Source organism: Ursus americanus, chromosome 17, assembly GCF_024610735.1.
Source record: "Ursus americanus isolate L20-20 chromosome 17, mUrsAme1.1.p, whole genome shotgun sequence".
Taxonomy (NCBI): Eukaryota; Metazoa; Chordata; class Mammalia; order Carnivora; family Ursidae; genus Ursus; species Ursus americanus.
In genome coordinates, this window is record NC_142143.1 from 3,241,195 (window position 1) to 3,260,968 (window position 19,774).

The following is a 19,774-nucleotide window of genomic DNA, read 5'->3' on the forward strand; positions in this document are numbered from 1 at the left end:
AACCTCCCAGGAAGCCGACGAGGAAGGAAAAGAAATCCAGCGGCTAGACAGACCAGTGGTAGAGGCAGGGCCGTGTGAGCGTCGGTCGGGGGCACGAGCCCCTGCCAGTGAGGGCCAGCACGGAGCAAGACAAGGACAAAGGAGAAGCCGGACGGGGCAGGACACGGCTGCCGAGTCCACACTCAGCTTGGCCATCTGAGGATGGGGGACAGCCCCTCGCCTCACACTGCAGGACCCGGAGCCAAGGCCAACAGAGGGGGGGACACTCCCGCCACCAGGAGGCCCGCACGGCGCACTCACCGGGTCCCTCAGCTCCTCGCTGTCCCGGGCCGAGGTCCGAGGTACCTTCAGGGGCCCTTCGTCTCCGCACTCGGTGTCCGAGGCGTTTGGGGACTCTGCTAGATCGAGGAAGTCATCTCTCTTGTGACCTCTGAACCTGATTTTGTCCAGCCTCCTTAGCATGTTCAGCACTGAGCCCCTCTGCTTTACCTTAACATGACGGTCGGGGTCCCTGCAAGAGAAGAAAGGAAGAGGCTCGGTCACTCGGTCACTCGCCCGCTGGCCACCTGCCCCCACGGCGCACCCACCAGGCTGAGCACACGGCTCTTCTACACACACTTCGGTCCTGTGGCTGAGCCCTGCCATCAGGAGTGGCCAGTCTGGCTTTTCAAGGAAGACTCGGGGCCCACTGTCTCCCACCTTGCACCCACCAGCCAGGGCCCCTCCATCACTCCCACTCAGCTGGCCAAGCTCCCATCCCTGGCCCCACCAAAGTCGCCTCCCCCCATGTGCCCCAAAAGGCAGAAGGAAGCCAAGTCTCTCAGTAGGACCTTCCCGGCCACAAAGACAGCCAGCCTGGTGCACAGGGAGGCCAGAGACCCTGCAGAAAGCTAGGGCAGAAATGCTTCAAAGAGAAGGGGAGGAGGGCTGACCACTCCTCAGAAGCCCTCCTAACAAGCCAACCATCAAGGACGCGGTCCAGGCTGTAGCTATGCACACCGCCCAGACAGCAGCAAACGCCCAGAAACCGCTGGAATGCTCGGCATCAGGGTGTCTCAGATCCCTTCTGAACCCAGCAGAGCCCTGGCTTCATGTTCCCTGACTCGGCCTGGTCCCCACTCCCAGGGACATGACCCAGGCTGCTCTGTGTGCCGAAAGCACCTTCCCGCTCGCCTGGTCAGCCCTTACTCAGTTTGCTGAGGTCTCGCTCAGAGAGGTCTTTCCACACACGGGCTGGTCAGGAGCCCAGCACCCACCCGCCTGCTTCCCCAGCACAGCCCCAGACCTCAGGCCAGAAAGAAGGCTGCTTGCCTGCCCTCTCCAGCCTGGAACCACTGCAGCAAAGACCTGCTGTGGGGTCACAAGGAGGGGAGGACACGTGTGAGTTCAAACACGAATGTTCACCCAGAGATGGACTTGTAGCAGAGTGCCCCATATCTGTGCGCCAACTTGGCCAGGAGAGGCAAGCTGGCCCCACAAAACCCCCGGGGGCAGAATGTGAGTGGCTCATCTGCATGTCCAGCCAACCTCACGCCAAAGCCCATAGCAAAAGACACAAACTGCAACCCGAGTCCCAGTCACACAGCTCCTAGGCCCAGGGTTGCAAATCAGGGGTCTCCCACAAGCCCCAGCCTCCCAACTTCTGCGAGAGGCCCTGGTCCCTGCAGGAGGGTGGGGACCCTGGACACAACGGGGCTCAAGGCCTGCTCTGCTGCTTACCACCTTTCTGGGTCTCGGTTTCTGCCTCTGAAGGAACACCACCAGTAAGGCCAGTGTTCTGGGAGCTCCAGATGACGCACACCGGGAGCCTGACGCTGGCCCCAATAAACACACGAGCATCTCCACGCAAGGCGGGCAGGGAGGGGGCTAAGCAGGATGGAATCCATCAACTCGGCCCTAACTGTCCCAGTTGGGATGTCTCAGGGAGAACCACAAACTCAGGGAAAAGCACTTCCTGTTTGGGACCATGCAGGCACAAAACCTCTCAAAGGACTCTTAAATCACGGTCTAGGGTGTCTGCCCCAGCCCTGCAAGGACCCTCCGCCCTCCCCCCCCAGCAAGTTTTCCTGCCCCGAGCAGTGATGCCAACAGTGGGGCTCCTAAGACTCCAGCCAGATGGACCAGGACTCGCTCCGGTCTATGAGAAGAGCAGGGGTGTGTAGCACGTGGAGGGAGGGGCTGCACGGGCTCCTGGGGCAGATGCTTCCCAGAGCTCACTTGGAGCCCTTACAAGGTGGCCGGGTGTGGCCCTGGTGGCAAAAACGACAGGACACTCAATGCCCAAAGCCCCCAGGACCCAGGAGAGCCCAGAAGTGCATGATGCTGAGGGAGGCCGTGGGGGCTGGGGTGGCCTCGGGGGGCTGGGGCGGCTATGCAGGGCTGCGGGGAGCCAGGGTGGCCGTGGGCAGCCGTGGGGGGCCAGGGCAGCAAGCTCTTGCATGTGGGCGGGGGCGCAGGCCGGCCACCTGGAAAAACAGCTGCTGTGAGCTCCACATAGACAAAACGGGTAAGTAAACTTAAAAAAAAAAAAAAAGAAACCTAAAGAAAAGAGAACTTCGTGCTGATCAAGTCCCCAGAGAGGGGATAACGGTCTGTTTAAGAGAAATGACAAAAATAATCACAGCATGAAAGAGTCTAACGGTCAGGTGGACAAAAGCAAACTTCCACTTGTTTTTTTATAGATTTATTTATTTATTTATTTATTTGAGAGAGAGAGAGAGAGCGAGCGCATGAGCCGGGGGGAGGGGCGGAGGGAGAGGGAGAAGCAGGCTCCCCACTGAGCAAGGAGCCCATGCAAGACTCCATCCCACGACCTCAGGATCATGACCTGAGCAGAAGGCAGACGCCCAACCGACTGAGCGACCCAGGCGCCCTCAAACTTCCACTTGTTAAAAAAAAAAAAAATGCAGCCAGGGTGTAGCTGAGGTGGTTCGTAAAGGACCACTAACCTATTCTCTGAGACCGCGCCAGCACGCGGGCAAAAGCCACAGGACCCTGGTGCACAGACGGGCAAATTCTCTGAGCAGAGGAATTCACAGCCAGAGGAAATCTACCCACTACTCCAGCAAAAACCTCCACCCTCCCTAAAAAGGAAACACAAGCCAGTCCGCGTGGCAGAAGGCAGCGGGAACCGTGAACGCAACGCCCTCGGAGCGGGCGATGCTGCCTCCTGAGCGCGAACCCCCCACGGCGCGATGTGACCCAGCAGCACTGCCCACGACCTGGCCGGCCCCACACGGGGCAGGCACAGCGTGCTGAACATTGCGTGGGACTCAGACAGGACCCCGGCCCCGAGTGACAAATGCTGCCGCCCCACGCATCAGGACGGCAAACAGGTGTCTACAAAGACCAAAGGTAACACAGGACCCTGCATGGGGTGGTTTGTAAGACTTCTCTCCAGATGTCCTATAATGCATTCCTACTGCTTTTTAAGCTACAAAAATAAAAACCTGGGTATGGGAAGTATAGCCATGTAAAACCTATTTCCTTTCATTTCCAGAAAGACCTGAGGGATTCCTCGGCATCCGCCATCAGAGGAACGCGGGGTGGAGGGGATGGGCCAGGCAGGGACCGCGACTCGGGAGCAGGGACACCTGGCTGAGTTGTGCTGGGGCCAAAGGGCTCAGGGCTGGCCTCATGCCAGCCAAGCTCCACACCTCCTGCAAGCTCTGGTTGGGTTCTCGCCGTCTGGGGTTCTCTACGAGCCCTGGAGCTGGGGCTGCCTTCCTTCCCAGTTCAGCTCCAGCAAGCCAATGAGGTGGCAGGCAGCAGGAGAGGGGACAAAGCACCAAGTGTCCAGCCCTGCACCATCAGAACGCAATGCACGCCTCGGCGAGCCAGGGGCGCGTCCTTCCAGCCGCCAGCTCACCCCAGCCCTGGGCTCCTCCTTCTGGCTCCTCACATCAGCCTGCAACAGGGGGGTGGGGGGTTCCAGACATGCAGCCCACCCGAGGGGCTCCCAGGGCCCTGCTCCCATCCCCGTCCCCCTGCTCCCGCAGGCTCCCTGGGCCCCTCAAAAGGATGAACCATCCATGCTGCTGTCAGCTCAGGACCAGACACCAGGACTCCCCGCCCACCCCACCCGGGGACAGGTACAGGCTGCAAGGGGAGCCATGCCGCACCCCTACGCTGGGCTGAAGTGTGGCACACCCTACCCCAGAACTACCACATCCCGATTACATCTGCAGAGTCTCTGCTCCAAGTAAGAATCCGGGTGGATGGGAATTTGGGGAGGACACACCACTCGGCCCTGTTCACATCCCCACTGTCAGATGGAGGTGGAGGACCAGTACGGACTTTCGACTCAGACACGGAGCAGGCCGGATCTTGGACACCAAGTGTGACCCAGAGCGAAGCCTTCCACGTGGAGCCCACGTCGAGTGGATGCCCTCTCGACAAATCCTACCTGCGCCTTGCATTCTGGTTATGCCGCTATGAGTCCCCAGCCCCCAGCTAGCCCTCCCTGTAACCACCAGCCCCCCACTCCCCAACCCTACCTCCTCAGATGCCCTCCCCAGAACCGGCCCCTCCACAAGCACCCACAGGCCCGGCCCAGGCAGCTCAGGCAGCTCCCGTAAGGCCCTGCCCCAAGGTGAACCACCTGGCCCTGCCGCCGTCGGAGGGAATCCCGTCCCCGTACCTCCACACGGAAGCAGACGCTCTGGGCAGGGGCCGCTGGCCGTGGCTAGTCCAGATCCCTGCTCAGAGCCAGGGCATTCTGCGGGGACCCTGGAACCGTCGGCCACAGGGAGCGGGCAAGACGGGAACACGCGCGGCGGGGGCGCCTGGTGCTGTGGCGCGGGGTGGCGGGGCTCGCCCGGCTCCAGGCAGCGCCCGCCAGGCTCTGCGTCCCCGGCACACAGGACTGAGTCCAGCAGAGCTGGCCCCGGGACACAAAGCGTGCTGCTCTGGAAACCCGCTGAATGGCTTCTGGGTGCACAAAGGCGGCAGTGTCTAGGGAAACTGGACTTGGAAACCACAAAGGACTTTATTTCCCTTCCCAGCCAAGATTTTTAAAAAGAGTGGTTCCTGGTCTCCGGCGCTTGCCATGTCCCAGCCAATCTCCCTCGACCCGCAGCGCACACCACTCCCCGGCCTGGCTTCCACCCCGATTATCTAGTGGCTCTCCTGCTGATCCGAGGATAAACAGTGTCCACTTTCCCACAGGACGCAGCCCCGTCCTAACCTTCTTCCTGGGGAGTCACAGATGCTGAGAACTGCACGCCTCCCCCCTCCCCCAAGCCAGTCCCAGAGATGGCCCAGTCTTCTCCATCCTCTGGGAAGACAGCCCCGGACCCCGCGGTCGGAGTGGCCTGGGAGGGCACCTGCGGATTCTGAGGCTCTGCAGGGGGGAACAGGAGGGCCGGGGAGGAGGCGCAGACTCAAGGATCCTAATCAACGCCCCAAAGGCCTCACCCCCAGATCCCCAGTGCACACATAACTCCCGTCCAGCCCCGCAGGGCCCTGTGCTGGGCACTCCCTGTGAGCAATGGAGACCACTGACCCTGTCCCCAATCCCATGCCAGGCTCAAGATGCTGGCTCACAGCAGAGGACCCCCAGGGTTCCCCAAACACAGGCTTGTGTGGGATCCACTTCTCTCACCCCAGATTCACAGCTCAGTCCTGCCAGACTGGGCACAGGCAGCAGGACCCCAAATGCTCCTGGCGTCCGTACCCACATGTCCTGCTCCCAACCTAGGGCCTACTGGCTTCCCCCGGGGCTCTGCTCTGGCTTATCTGCTGCCTTCCTGCTGGACATCTCATCAGTAGCTCGGTTCTGCCTGGCTTACCGCGGAGCTGGAGTCCCAGGCCGCCCTCCCGCTGGATGGCATGTGTACCCACCAGCTGCTCAAGCCACAGCCCTTGAAGGAGCCCTCAATCACGGATCACTCCACGGCCACCTGCAGCAAGCACGGCCACCCTCTCCAAACCAGGCCCCACACTGGTCTGCCTCCCCACCCCGACCCCACCCTCCTGCCCGGCTGGGCCTGGGGCCAGAAGAGCATGGGGCACAGCACCTCATGGAGCCCCTTCTCCATGTGGCAGGAAACCAGACCTCCCAGCACTTCCCCTGTCCAGCCCCTGGGAGTCCTTTGGCCACCACCTTTGCTCCCACTGTGGGGCCCAGCACCTCTGGTTCTGGGGTGTGTCCCCTCCCAGAGCCTTCTTCTCCAAGTCTTCCACCTTAAAAGCCATCATCCCACTTCTCCACCTAACTCTCTTGTTTAGGTTTGGGCCCCCAGCCCCGCCCAGTAAGAACACGGGCCCCAAGGGCAGAGGCAGCCAATGCTGGGTCGGCCTCAGCAGGCCTGGCCCGTGCTGGGGTCACAAACCCTCGTCCAGCAAATGAACGAGTGATGCACAAAGGCAGGGCCATGCTGACCGGACTCGGCACCAGGAAATCTGGGGCCCTACACCGGCTCCGGGCCACCCAGCCACAGCTGCGAAGAGCTGCCCTCCCACCGAGCCCTCAGAGCAGAGGGCCAGCCACGGACTTTGCCCAGCAGCCCTGCTGGGGTTTGCAGTCCCTAAATGCATAAACACTTGTGGAAAAGTTAATGCCAAGTTAATCACGCCCCCGGCCTGGAGAGCTCGTGACTGCGCAGGGAGTGGCCCGGGGGACCGTGTGCAGAGACGTAGGTCCGACGACTACTGCAAACCACACGGATACACAGCTGCACGCACACAGATAACAGTAAAACATGCGGCGCTCTTCGGGGGGGAGCCGCGTGGCCGGTGCGGCTCACAGATGTTCTGACTTTTCCTGAACACCGCCTCCCTTGCCCACCACGATCACAACCGGCAGACGAGCTCGGGGCAGACAGGAACGCCGGCTTATGATGCTGTTTATGTGAGCAAGACGGACGAGGTGCACGTGGGAGGCCCGCATCAGAGCCCTGTGCGTTGGTGTCAGACACGGGGACTCCCCTGCCCAAGGGCAGGACAGCTTTCTGAGAGCGGAGGCCTGTGGCCTCGGCTTTCCTGCGCCGTTCACGGTGAGCGGCTACACATGTCACACACACACACCCCGTTTTTCCATCACTTGATTAAGCCCAGACAACCAATAAAACGAGAAGTGAAGCCCCGATTCGTAGCATCTGCCCGTTTCTGTGGTGTGGGTGCTCCCACCGTGGCCATTTGCAAGCCGCCAGAGACACGCAGGTGTGAGCGCGTGGTTGGGGCCGACGCTGCGGCCGCCGTGACCCAGGATTTCCACCATCCTGACGCGACGGACACAAACCACCTCGGGACCATAAAAGTAATGACGTAATTCAGAAACGAGGGATTTCAGATGAATTCGAAGCATAAGGTGTTCGACTAACTAAGTTCACAGGCTTCCGTTTTTATTAACGGCCCGCTGCCCAGATCAAATGTTGACGGTGCCTGCGAGCTGGTATGAGCCGGTACACCTGCTCCCTCCGCCTCACAATGCTGCAGGCACCCAAGAACCGGGCTCAGGAAACACCAGGGAACTCAGCCTCCCACTCGCCCTTCTTCCCCCGCAGGGCTCAGGGACAGAGGCACGGAACAGGAGCCAAGGTCCAAATGCAAAATCTGAGCCCCTGAGAGGGCCAAAGAGACCACAGACAGTCCTGGAGGTGGGACCCAGATAGCGTGCTCACTCGGCCGAGCCAGACCCCGCCCACCGTCCTCACCATCCCAGCCCCCTTGGGTCCTCATAGGAGGTGCCGAGAGTCCCCACCCCCACCCCCGGCCCCTGGGACCCCGCCAGGAAAATTCCTTCTCCCCAAGGCATTCCCAGCCACCGGGTGACGACCTCACTCTTCTCACCTCTGGCCTGGCACCACCTGCCCGCCCAGCCAAGTGGCTCCCACCCTCTGTGAGGTCACCCCCACTCAGGCGTCCTGCAGCACGATCGTCCACATACCAACCACAGCTGAGGGGGCGCAGTCAGGGGACACGGGCCTGTACGGGGCAGTTCCCACTGGAGAACCCACTGGTAGCAGACTGTGTGCTGAGCTCTGATCCGAGCTGCTTCTCCTCACCATCAAGGCATGAGTGCAGTGGTCCTGAGTGCCCAGAGCAAGACGGCACCTGCCACGCTGTGTGACGTCGTGTGGGTCCCACTGCTTTCCCCTGTGCCCAGTCTCTGGTTCTAAACGCATGTTGATGGTAGTCCCTCATTGAGTTGTGCGTGGAAGGACCCCATCATCATCGCCTGGCGACCAGAAGTAATGAGGGCAAAACCCCAGATCCTACTTTCCAAAACCACATTCAACAAACGTCACTCTCCCTGCCTGCTGTCACTTTACCCATCCGGCACTGTGGTGACATCACTGCATGACAGATGGGGGAAGCCAGGGTAAGAGGATCCAGGACACCCGAGACCCCCTCCCACCCAGCCATCAGCAGCTTCCAAACCCTCCACAGGTGGGAAAGGAAGGGCTGGCGGGTGAGCGGAGCCTGCAGGCAGTGGGAAGCAAGGGCCAGAGAGCCCGAAACACCAAGGGAGGGTTCAGACCAGACCCCGGGGGCAGGCGTCCGATTCAGAGGGCACAGCACCCCCTGGCCAGCGCTCCAGCACCAAGGCTCAGCCCTGCCACCTGCCCTGCACAAAGCAGGCCTGTGCCCTCTGACCCCAGCTGGGGACCGGCCCCAAGGATCAACAATGAGGTCTACAGAGGCAGACCAGCCAGGTCAAGCCCAGCCCTCCTGGTCTTTAAAGTGGCAGTAAGAAAGAGCAGCACCTGTCACAGGCGTGAGCTGGGCCCACCTAAGGACCTGTTTCCAGGCATTTGGGCCTAAGCCCAGACACACACCCCGAGAGGAAGCCCCAGGCGGGGGCCGGGAGCACCTGCTATGGAGTGCTTACAGGACCCCAACACAGGGGAGGATAAAGCCCCAGCACTGTGGTTTCACTGTCCCCAGGCCTCCTGTGCAGGGCCCCAAATCACAGGGAAGAGCAATAAGTTCCCCCACCCCAAGTGTCATATGTCCCAGTCACAATGCTGTGAGGAAAGAGCTCCTGTTAAACCAACTGATAGAAGGGGAAACTGAGGCTCGGGGAAGCAGCATAAGAGAGAAGTAGCACATCGGAAACAGAAACCAACCTCGCTGGACTCCAGAGCCTGTGCTTGCCCTAACCACAGACAGACCCAGCCATTCCACCCTCCCTAGCACATGCCTCTATTAATACAGCCCTCCCTGTATGACAGCTCCCAGGCCCCTCTGCCTAGCATATTGAGTCGGGAACCTGGCAGAGTGGCCACACTAATGTTTATTTAAACAAAACAAAGCTAGTGAGAAAACCTAACGTTTAGGAGTGGGTAGACAAAAACCTCTGGGTCACATAAGCAAATAGAATAAGCTACTAGAAACACACACAAATTCATTTCGATTTCTCTCCATCACTCTTTGCAACCAGGACCTCAGAAGATCCAGCCAATGAGACAGCTGGTAGGAAACACCTTCCAAATTCCAGGCACTAGGCATGACTTCCTGCCATGGCCCGGGCCCAAGTTCCTGAAAGCAGAAAGGGGCGTGGCTCGCAGCTGTCTGAAAACAGGCTGTTCTCCAAAGGCAATTCACCATTAAGACGTGGCAACAAGGCGCGGGGCCGGGCAAGCCTGTTCTGCAAGGGGCCAGGTAGGAAATGGGTCTGGCAGGCCGCACGCCCCACCCCAACTTCTCAACTCTGCTGTACCACAAAATGGGTGTGGCTGTGGGCCAATAAAATTATTTACAAAAGCAGGTGGCAGTGGGCTAGGTTTGGCCCGTGGGCCAGGCTCTCCTGCCCCTGTCCTACGGCGATAGATGCCTAGCGGAACAAGAACTCTAAGAGAGGCCGCGGTACTCACTGGCTTGAGAACAGGGAACCTGGGCCCTTGCTGAGCCCGGGGGTCCCCCTGCTAGTCGCCTGAGCATCACGTGCTTGTGCGTGGACCTCCCCACCATCCAACCTTCTTAAGGAAAGGGGTGAGGGGCAAGAGGGGATCCACGGCGACGCTGGGGCAGCCTGGACAGTCTCCATGCTCCCTGGGGCCAGAAGGGTCTTGGTGAGGGAAACCAACCCATCTCCGAACACCTGAGTCGTGGGCCAGGGGCTTCTCCCCACATCCCCCACATCCCAACTGAGGCAGGGAAGCTGGAAGGAGAGCCAGCTGTGAACAGCCACGGGTGGAAGGCACTGCCCACCCTGGAGGGCCACCCCTGGGTCTCAGGCCAGTGACCCTTGCTCTGCAATGACAAAGAGCACAATGAAAAAGCCCTCGTGACCCCAGGAGCCAGCTCGGGCCCCACCTCCTGCCTGGAACATCCCGTCCTCATGAAGGCTCTCCAGCCACTGCCCCTGACTGCCCCGCTCTCCAGAGCACTCAACTCTACCACCCCAGACCCAACACAGCTGTCACCTGGCCCTCACCTGGCTGTCACCTGCCTCTGGCAGCCAGTCAGGGAATGGGTGGGTGAGGTGCATTTTAAAGACCTCCCAGGTCCCCAGGCAAATCCAGCACCGAGGTAAACCCACAGCTTTAAACAGCCCCTGAGGCGAAAAGAGCTTCTGCTGGGAGGCAACTCTGTTTTTACTGTTTTATCTCACCCAGCCGGGCCCAGGGCTCCCCCGCCAGGCCAGGCCCTGGAATATTCACAGGCCCTCATGGGGCGTCAAGCACCGCATGCCACAAAAGGATGTCCATGTTTAAAACAACACACAGCGAGGAGAAGGTGGAACTCCCATTTCCTGCTCCGCAGGCCCAGAAGGGAACACAACCTGAGCCGGGACAAGGCGTGACGGCAGAGGGGCCGGCTGGCGCTCAGCAGCCCTCCCTCCACGGGCCTCTGCTGCAAAGCTCACATCCAGGGCAAAAGAAAAAAAAAAAAAACACTAAAAACACCCGAACCCTCAAAGTTGTCTTTGCACCTGCCTTCCAGATAACCGCCAGCTCCAGTGTGGCCGCCGGACGGTCTGGTCTCTACTCGGGGTGTCCTGGCGGCAGGTGAGCTCTGCGGGCCACACGAGCCAGCAGCACATCGGCCCCAGCACTCGGCCCTGGGGATTCGGGCTGCACCACCTCTCACTGTGCAGCAGGGGTCACAGGGCAGAGGCTACAGAGGTGGGGGCGCACGTCACCTGCCAACACTGGGGAGTCACAGCGACGAGCGAGCCGGTCAACAGGTGTTTAATGAGCACCTACTATGTACCAGATGCGATCCAGTGTGGGAATGCAGAAGAGGCACACTGACAGCCCTGGCGCTGCCCAACCACGAAAGGGAGCCGGGTGAGGGGGGGATGGGGCCACGGGCCAGGCCAGGCCGCGCGGAGCTGCAGGAGCCAGCCACGGGCTGCAGGGGAAGACACCCCAGGGAAAGGGAGCAGCACGGAGCCTCACAGCAGGAAGGGCAGAGGAAACAGTGGGGCTGTGGGCGGCAGATGAGGCCGGGCGAGGGACTCGGTCTGTTCCGGGGGAACGGACTCGCGGCACAGAGGGCGCCCGGGGAGGCCCTGCCTCCAGCAGCTGCGCAGAGAGCCACACTGACACGGCCCGTGCGCTTCACGCCTTCCGCCCCCCCATCTGATCCCCGCCTGTCCTCCTCTGGGAGGCTGGAGTCCTGGGCCAGGCCGGCACTAAGGACGTCGTCAACATCAGCTGCTGTGACTCTGGCGTCCCCCTTCTACAGAGAGGAGGACACTGAGGTTCGCAGGGACTCGCAGCCGTGCCTGGGTAGAAGATGAAGGCCAGGCCACAGTAAGGTCCCCGTCACTCCTGCCTGACCCCCGGGATGGCCTGGCTCAGAGCGATCCATTCGCCAGATCCCAAGGAAACACGGCCTGATTCCCAGCACCCAAGGCCAGAAAATAAACACAGGACTGCCAGAGGACCCAGCAACCCCGCTTGTGGGGATACACCCCAAGGACTGACACCTGGGGCTCGAAGACACACGGACGGATGGACAACAAAATGTAGCCCGTGCGCACGACGGCGTGTCATTCAGCCTCAAGACCATCGGGAATCCTGACAGCGGCTACAACACGGATGATCCGGAGGGCGCCCTGCTCAGTGAGATAAGCCAGGGACAAAGGGGCAGGCTCCGCAGGATTCCACGCAGATGGTCCCCAGAAGAGCCACATCCACGAGACAGAAAGTCGATGGTGGGCACCTGGGGCGGGAGGAGGGGACGGAGAGTCAGGGTTCCTTGGGGACGGTTTCAGCTCGGGAAGACGCCAAGAGTTCTGGAGATGGATGGTGGGATGGTCTCCACAACGTGAATATACCCAATGCCACCACACTGTACACGCAACAATGGGCAAAATGGTACGTTTTACGTAATAACGGGCTTTATCACATTATAAGGCACGTTATGTATACATCCTGTTGCGTAGACCCCATCATAGTGATACAGAAATACACAGGGAGAGAGCCTAAGCAAAACTCTCTAAAATAATCTATAAATCTGGGGCGCCTGGGTGGCTCAGTTGTTAAGCGTCTGCCTTCGGCTCAGAGCGTGATCCTGGTGTTCTGGGATCGAGCCCCGCATCAGGCTCCTCCGCTGGAAGCCTGCTTCTTCCTCTCCCACTCCCCCTGCCTGTGGTCCCTCTCTCATTAGCTGTCTCTCTCTCTGTCAAGTAAATAAAATCTTTAAAAAAATAAATTAAAAAAATAAAATAATCTATAAATCTAATGGGATTCCCCTAAAAAAAATTAGAAAACGATTTTAGAGAAAGCAAAACGAGGTAAGTCTAAGGTTTATAAGGAAAAACAAACAAGCTGAATAGCCTGGAAAATTCTGGAAAGCGGAAGTGATGTGGGGTGACCAGCCCTGCCACGTAACAGAACGTGATACCGCTGCAGCCGTCCCACAGGCTTGGGGAGGGTGCGTGAACACACAACAGGGCCTCGGAACAAACCAGAATGTACCGAAGCAGACCCAGCCCCCACGGGGATCAAAGTGGCATTTCACAGCAGAGGAGAAGAGGCACACTGACAGCAAACGACTTGGGATGTCCGGGGAGTTGTGCGGAGAAAGATAACGTTGGAGCCACACCTCACACCTTCCCAAAATACACTGGAAGTCGCCAGGCGGGCGGGGGAGGAGGGGGTGGGGAGCAGAGGACAGGGGGCAGGACCTCAGGATGGACCCGGCCTTTCCAGGCAAGACACAAAGCCCCGGTAAGAACACAGATTACTTTCAAAGCAAATTTTTGCCAGGCAAAAACCTCCGTCGGTAGTCAAACAAATGATAACCTAGGAGAAAATGCGGCACATACTACAAAGGATTAATTTGTCCGATGTTCATAAACAGCCCAGTAGAAAAATGGGCAAAAGATGCCGACGGCTCCCAGAAAAGGCAAACAAGCAGTTCTTAAACATATGGAAAGACAATTAATCCTCACTTATAAAGACAGAGATACAAACTGAGATCACATGGACAAGCCCTTTTCACTAACAGCAGATGCGCGGCGCGGGGGCGCAGGGGCCGGGGAGCAGGGTCCCCTACTTGGAGTGCGGCGCACGGGGCCATTTTGCAACATCCAGTAACGGTACTGTTTCATTTCCAGGAACCCCTCACACTTGCAAAATGATGTGCAGGCAAGGTCATTTCACTGCCTCGTTGTTTTTGGAACAGCATAAAGAGGCTGGGGGAGCCACCCGTGGGAGCCCCCACAGTTTGAACAAGAAGGACCCCCCCACACACACCCTGCTGGAGACCTCACAGTGGGGCTGACTGCTACCTGCCAGTGTGTCGAGCCCCCCTGCCCCCCCCCAGCCAAGGAGCACCAAAGAGAAAGGGGAAGGGAGGCGGAGGAGGGGGGAGGGGAGGAGGGGGGAGGGGAGGAGGGGGGAGGGGAGGGAGCACTGGAGACCCAGCCTGAGCTTCAACCCCTTTTGAGTCCTGAATGTGTTGACTATTCCACAGCAAACAAAGCTTTAAAATTAAATATTTTAAATAAAAGATAAGGATTTTTTTTTGATAAGAAGGATTTTCAATATTAAAGCAGAAAAAACAGAACAAAGACCTTCATTCACCACATCAGAGAAATGTCTCCTGAGGCTAAACTGGTGGTTCTCAGACTATGGCCCAGGAGCCCCTTTTGGGGGACCCACGAGGTCAAAACTAAGGCTCTTACTTTCCCACGCTTGCTCTCACGCCACGGCGGGCGGGACAGGACCCAGCACCCGGCTGTGTTCAATCACCGACCGGCCACGGCCCGCGATGTCATCAGTGCTCCCTTCACTCATTTCTTGTTTGTCTGGGGAGGGGGTGGGGGGAATGGTGATTTTTAAAAAATAAAATATGCTATTTATGTAAACATGTAATGGGTTTATAGTTGGCAGTTTTTGATCAATTAAGAAGTATTTTTAGGGGCGCCCGGGTGGCTCAGTCGTTAAGCGTCTGCCTTCGGCTCAGGGCGTGATCCCGGCGTTCTGGGATCGAGCCCCACATCAGGCTCCTCTGCTGGGAGCCTGCTTCTTCCTCTCCCACTCCCCCTGCCTGTGTTCCCTCTCTCGCTGGCTGTCTCTGTCAAATAAATAAATAAAATATTTAAAAAAAAAAAAAAGAAGTATTTTTAAATTTGTTAGGTTTACTTTCTAATCCAGTAAAGAACAACAGAGACAACCCACGTCAATAAGGGTCCTCTGGTGACCTCATGAACTAAAGATTATAAGGGGGCTCTGAGATCAACTCTGAGAACCACCAGCCTACCCCACTGATCCTGGAGAAGGGGTTCGGGGACAGGCCAGTGGGCCCACGACTCCCCCTGACCCCAGTCTAGGCCTTGAGGGGTGGCAGCTGGGCCCCGGCAGGGAGCCATGTCCACAGGCACAACCAGAGTGGGCCTCAGGGCGGGTGTGCAGCAGGCGGGGTGAGGTGGGGGGCAATGGAGCGTGCGGCAGGAGACTGGGGGAGTGGGGGCGGGGCCTGAGCCCTGCCTGCTCTGTCACCACATGTGCAAGAGAAACTTCAGAGGGGCAGGGCAGAGCGCCCTCACCTTACAGGTAAGGAGACTCGGCACAGAGCCGGGCAGCAGGGGTGAGGCAAGCCAGGCCAGCAGCTACACCTCTCTCCTCCACCTCTGCCTCACCCCTTGGGGCTCAGGCTAGAGGAGGTCCCCAAGCGCACCACCATTTCCCCACCCTCTGCTTACAAACACCCTCCCTGTCTCTGGGTACTGTGCACCTTTCAGGGGCCACAGAGCCTCCTGCTCCAGGAAGCCCTCCCTGACGTCCTCATCCACAGGTGTCTCTCAGTCCGTGCACACCCACGCCCCAGGGCACCTGGGCTCTCACACCTGAGTGTGCATGCACACACACGCTGCCCTGCACAGGGCCGTCTGCACGCCCACCCTGCCTCTGCAACCCCGTGCACACAGCCTCTGGTTCTCAGCAGCCAGCAGCCGGTCTCCCGACCCCCCCCCCCCATTGGAGTGCAGCTCAGCAGGCAACTCAAAGCCTTTTGGTAACAGGACTGCGTGAGCCCAGAGCACACAGGTGCTGCCTCCTGGGGGTGGCCTGCCTGAGGATACGTGGAACGCAGGTAAAGCAGAGGGAGAGGAGACAGGGAAGGAAACAAACAGAAGAAAGAAGGGGAACCAGAGACCCGGGCCTGAGTGCCCCAGGTCAGCAGCTCCACACCCCCCACTCCAGGACCCGAGCAGCAAAGGCCCCGTGTGTCAGCAAGCCTGCGGTGGACCCCTCCCTGCGGGGCACACAAGGCGACTCTGCACTTGGGGGACACCCTGGAGAGGGAGAGGAGGAGTGGGTGACACCTGAGGGACTGTTCACGAGCTGGTGGGACGCTCTCCGGAGACCACGGGCATCACCGGCTGTGAGATACCAGACGTGTAGCGGTCCATCTCACAAACAGTTGCTTGAGAAGAAATGATTTCAGGACTGCAGGACCCCTCGCTCCGCAGGGCCCTCTGACAAACCATTTTGTAAACAGTGAGCTTTCCTGGGACCTTTAAGGTTCAGGTGGGATTTGCGCTCATCGGCTTCCTGGGCAGTTCTCCGGGGAGAACGCACCACTCGTAGCAAGAGGCCCCGGGATCTTCCTCAATCACTCTCAAGAGGGCGGCCCCACGTGGGAAAAGGTCACTCTTCGGCAAAAGCGGTTAAAACCCACACCACGCATTTGCTTCAGCGAGAACAAATGGCCAGAACCCGTTGGGCTGTGGGGCCGTGATGCTGAACGGGGCTGATTTGTGAAGAGGCTTTAATCTCCTTCCACGGAGAAGCGAGAGGCCACGGTCAGTGTGGGAAAAATCAATACCGAGAAGCACAAGGATGAAAAAACCACGGCTGAGTTCGGAGAGCCAACGGCCGTCCCCACACTACGGAGGTAACAACGCGACCACTGACACACGCAGGCACCGCCATCCACGTCCCAGTCTGTTGACACAGGTTCCAAACACCGACTTGTCCTGTGCTAGGGATTCTCCCTAAGTCTCCTAGTGTCCTGACCTGACCCCACATCGCAGTCTGCTTTGTCGCCATTCCTGCGGGGCTGCAGGGATGCGAAGCTCCGGACTATGGGCACCACAGGCGCCCCCTAGCCAAGCTCACACCCCAGCCCTCCCCGCCAGGCCCTCGAGGGAGGCCGCTGTTCCTGCCGGGCCCCCTGCGCTCCCGTCCCCAGCCCACTGCTCCTCTTTCCGTTCCGGCCACTCAGCACAGCTGATAAGGGGTAGCAGCTCCGGTTTCCCCGTATCAGTGACACCTGCCCCTCAGGAACTCACGGCTACGCTGCACCCCCACGTCCCAGCTGACCACGGGCGCTCCTGCCCCAGGCGGGCCCCCACAGCTCAGCCAACCAGACCCCAAAGACCTGGACCCCCGAGCGGCCAGAATCCAGCATCAGACCAGTAACCGTCCCTTAGAGTCGGGGAGGAAGCCCCTCAAAGGGCCCTGTGGGGACGCCTCCAACGATGTCCCACACCTGCTGAAACAAGGATCTTCAGGCGGCCACAACCAAGGAGCAAGAGGACCACCCCTCCCGCCCCCCACGGCCATGTTCCTGCCTCCATTTACCGGAGCAGAAGAGGACCAAGCATCTCACTCGAATCTTCATCAAAGTTGGACCCAAAAAAGGCCCAAAGCCAAATCCTGAATTGACAGGAAACAAACAAACCCAACTAATCAGAACGTGCACCCTCCGCACCTGGAGGGGAACGTGTGCCAAGACAGGATGGACAGAAACCCACATTCCACGCAAACCTGCCCTCGAAGAGGCCACCACCCAGTTTCTGTCCTCACGGAAACGCTGCAGGCACGTCACCTAAACCGTGAGACAGACTTCACTCAGCAAGTCCCCCGATCCAAGGTCCCAGCTCACCGCATCATCTCATTCCCACGGGCCGCGGGCTCCGGGGAACCAGCCACAGTCTCTGCCACAGCCCGGCTCTCGGCCTCCCGGCAGCTCCCGCACCGCGTGTCCACACCTGGCCCGGCCGCCGGCACCCAGCTCTGCGATCCCGCCGGAGCCACCCCCAGCGCTCGTCCCAGCCAAGGGGTCCGAAGGTCTGGCCGTGGATTCCCAGGGGAGGGCAGGACGCACCGAAAGCAGGCGTGGAGACCCGGCTTAACCAGACGGACAGGTTGGCACAGCCAAGGAGGGTGGTTTCCCATCCTGCCCGGGGACAGTAGCTGAGTCCATCCCACAGCCTCGAGATGCCGCAACGGGGAGGCCTCAGGGATGGTGGGAAAGACCCAAGAGGAAACATAGGTCCCCTGTTCGGGCATGACCCCCAAATTCCAAAAGGAAACCAGATACCATCAACTGGTTCACTGAGAAGACAGACCATCGGCAGCCCCCACCAAGCACAGCATACCCGCCTTGGCTCGGGGAGGCTCGGCTCCCCCCACAGAGAGATGGCCAGAGTCCCTCAGCCGTCACACAGGTGACCCCGCAGCAAAGACCGCCCTGCGTCGGTCCTTCCAAGCACACTCACGCCTGCAGAAACTGCTGTCTCTGGCTTCACTGGGGCCGCCTCAACAGTAACACTCCAGGCTGGGTCTCTGCGGGGAGCTGGGCCCCTTCCCCGCGTCCTCCCGGCCGGTTCAGGAGGAAGGGGCAGAGGGGGCCTGTAGGTACATACCCCTGACCTGCCCTCAGAGCGCCGCACCTGCGCACAACGATCCCACCAGCATCCACAAACCGCCTTTGGGTGAAGTCGATCCACCTGGTACGGTGGGTCAGCTCTTGGAGCGAGAAGAGCACGGGGGTGGCCCGCCCCGCTCTCCAGGACAGCAGGCTCGTGCTGACCAGCTTCGAGGACCCAAACTGGCTCCTGCTCCTTTCCAGCTCCCTGGGAGAGCCCATCAACCGAGCCAAGGAAGGAAAAAGGCAACACATTTGAGAACAGGAGAGCCGGAGGACCCAGCTCACCTGCAGGCTGTGACGTCATCCACGGTCCCCACCTCCGTGGGACAGGGAGCACCTGTCTGTGCAGCGCAGCTCAAAGGTTCCCGTGCACTTGCTTCTTGGCCTCGCTGATCCTTGATGACTTAGAGGACAGTCACCACGGCAGCCTGGTCTGTGCGGTGGGCACAGGGAGGGGGCAGGGGTGTCGAAGCAGGAAAGGGATCTTCCCGGCAGCTGACCCTGGCCAAGGGCTGAGCTGCCTGACGGGAGCCCGTTTTCCTCTCGAGGTCCTCCACTCGGGGAAACCAGCGCCTCCACCATACCCAGAAGTCAGGGGCACTGCCTCAGTTTCCCAGAAGCAGAGCCAGTTCCTACCTGTGGCTACAAGATGAGGGACCCCAGGGTGGGGAAACGCCTCAATAAAGGCAGACTCACAGCCCAGGACACCGAGGTCGGAAGGCGCATCTCCGCCAAGGCGACCACATGAAACCCGGTCCCAATAGCCAGCTTCCCCCACATCACCTCTGCGGTTGTTCCGGAAACCTGAGGTGCTCAGTTCCCCTCTGCACCTCACTTCCCTGGAGGCTGCGATAGCCTGAGCGAGCCTCTGGGCTGCAGGGTGCGTTCTTCTGGGCCTGGTCTGCGGGCTGTAGGCCGGAAGTGAGCAGGGAACCCCCTTCCCTTGATGCTTCCCCTTATGGCAGCCCCCTCCCGGCCCAGGGGCTCCCTATGCTGCCCCTCACCCCCTCAGGGTCACAGGGGGCTCTGACCTTCCCCTCCACTCCAGGGTCCCAGCCTCCACCTCCAGCCCTGACCTGCTCCCAGCCTCAGATGGCCCTCTCCCATCCTAGGCCACCTCCACACCTGAGACTTCTGGAAACACCTGCCATCCCTGGGGCTCACCCCTCAGAGGTTCCTCACTACCCATCTCCCCTCCGCCCCACCCCCCCAGCACACCTGGCCCCTCACACCTGTGTGCTTTCATACCTGCCCTGGCTTAGAATGCTCGGTATCGCCTCCCCACCTCCCACCCTCTTGGTCCGCCCAGACCACTTCTACCAGTCCTTCAAGATTCAGTCACACAAAGAGGGGCAGGGAGGAGGGACGCTCCGGGGCAGATGTCAGGCCCTACGGATGAACGGCAGTAATAAGACAGCGTGGTGTTGGCCCGAGAGAGGCCTCCGCCAAGAAACAAGGAACACGGGGCAGGGAGCCGGAGACGGCGGCTGGGAGAACACTTGTTACACGGGGTTATCATCAAGGTCCCACCTCCTGTTCTGGTGGCGAGCTCGAGGGCACCTGGGACGCTGGAAAGAACTGAGCAAACAGACAGGAGGGCCGTGCACGAGCGCTGACGGCAGCACCCGTGATCCGAGGGCTGGGCCTTCTCTAGTTCTACATGCCTGAGGCCCAGAAGAAAAAGACTCGGCCCACGAGTCTCCCCTCTTAAAAG

At 59.8% G+C, this 19,774-nt stretch overlaps 1 protein-coding gene across 4 annotated transcripts in view; it reads right to left on the bottom strand.

Moving 5' to 3' along the window:
- GRAMD4 (GRAM domain containing 4) overlaps positions 1–19,774 on the bottom strand; it is a 78,477-nt gene that overhangs the window by 43,353 nt on the left and 15,350 nt on the right. For 3 of the 4 annotated variants that reach the window (XM_045779468.2, XM_045779465.2, XM_087868608.1), the window contains exon 2: positions 301–511. In XM_045779468.2, the coding sequence (XP_045635424.1) occupies positions 301–462 (162 nt within the window). In that variant the 5' untranslated portion in view covers positions 463–511. Of the gene's footprint in view, positions 1–300; positions 512–18,345; positions 19,035–19,774 lie in introns of those variants that run through there. The other variant, XM_045779467.2, reaches the window with a different exon arrangement.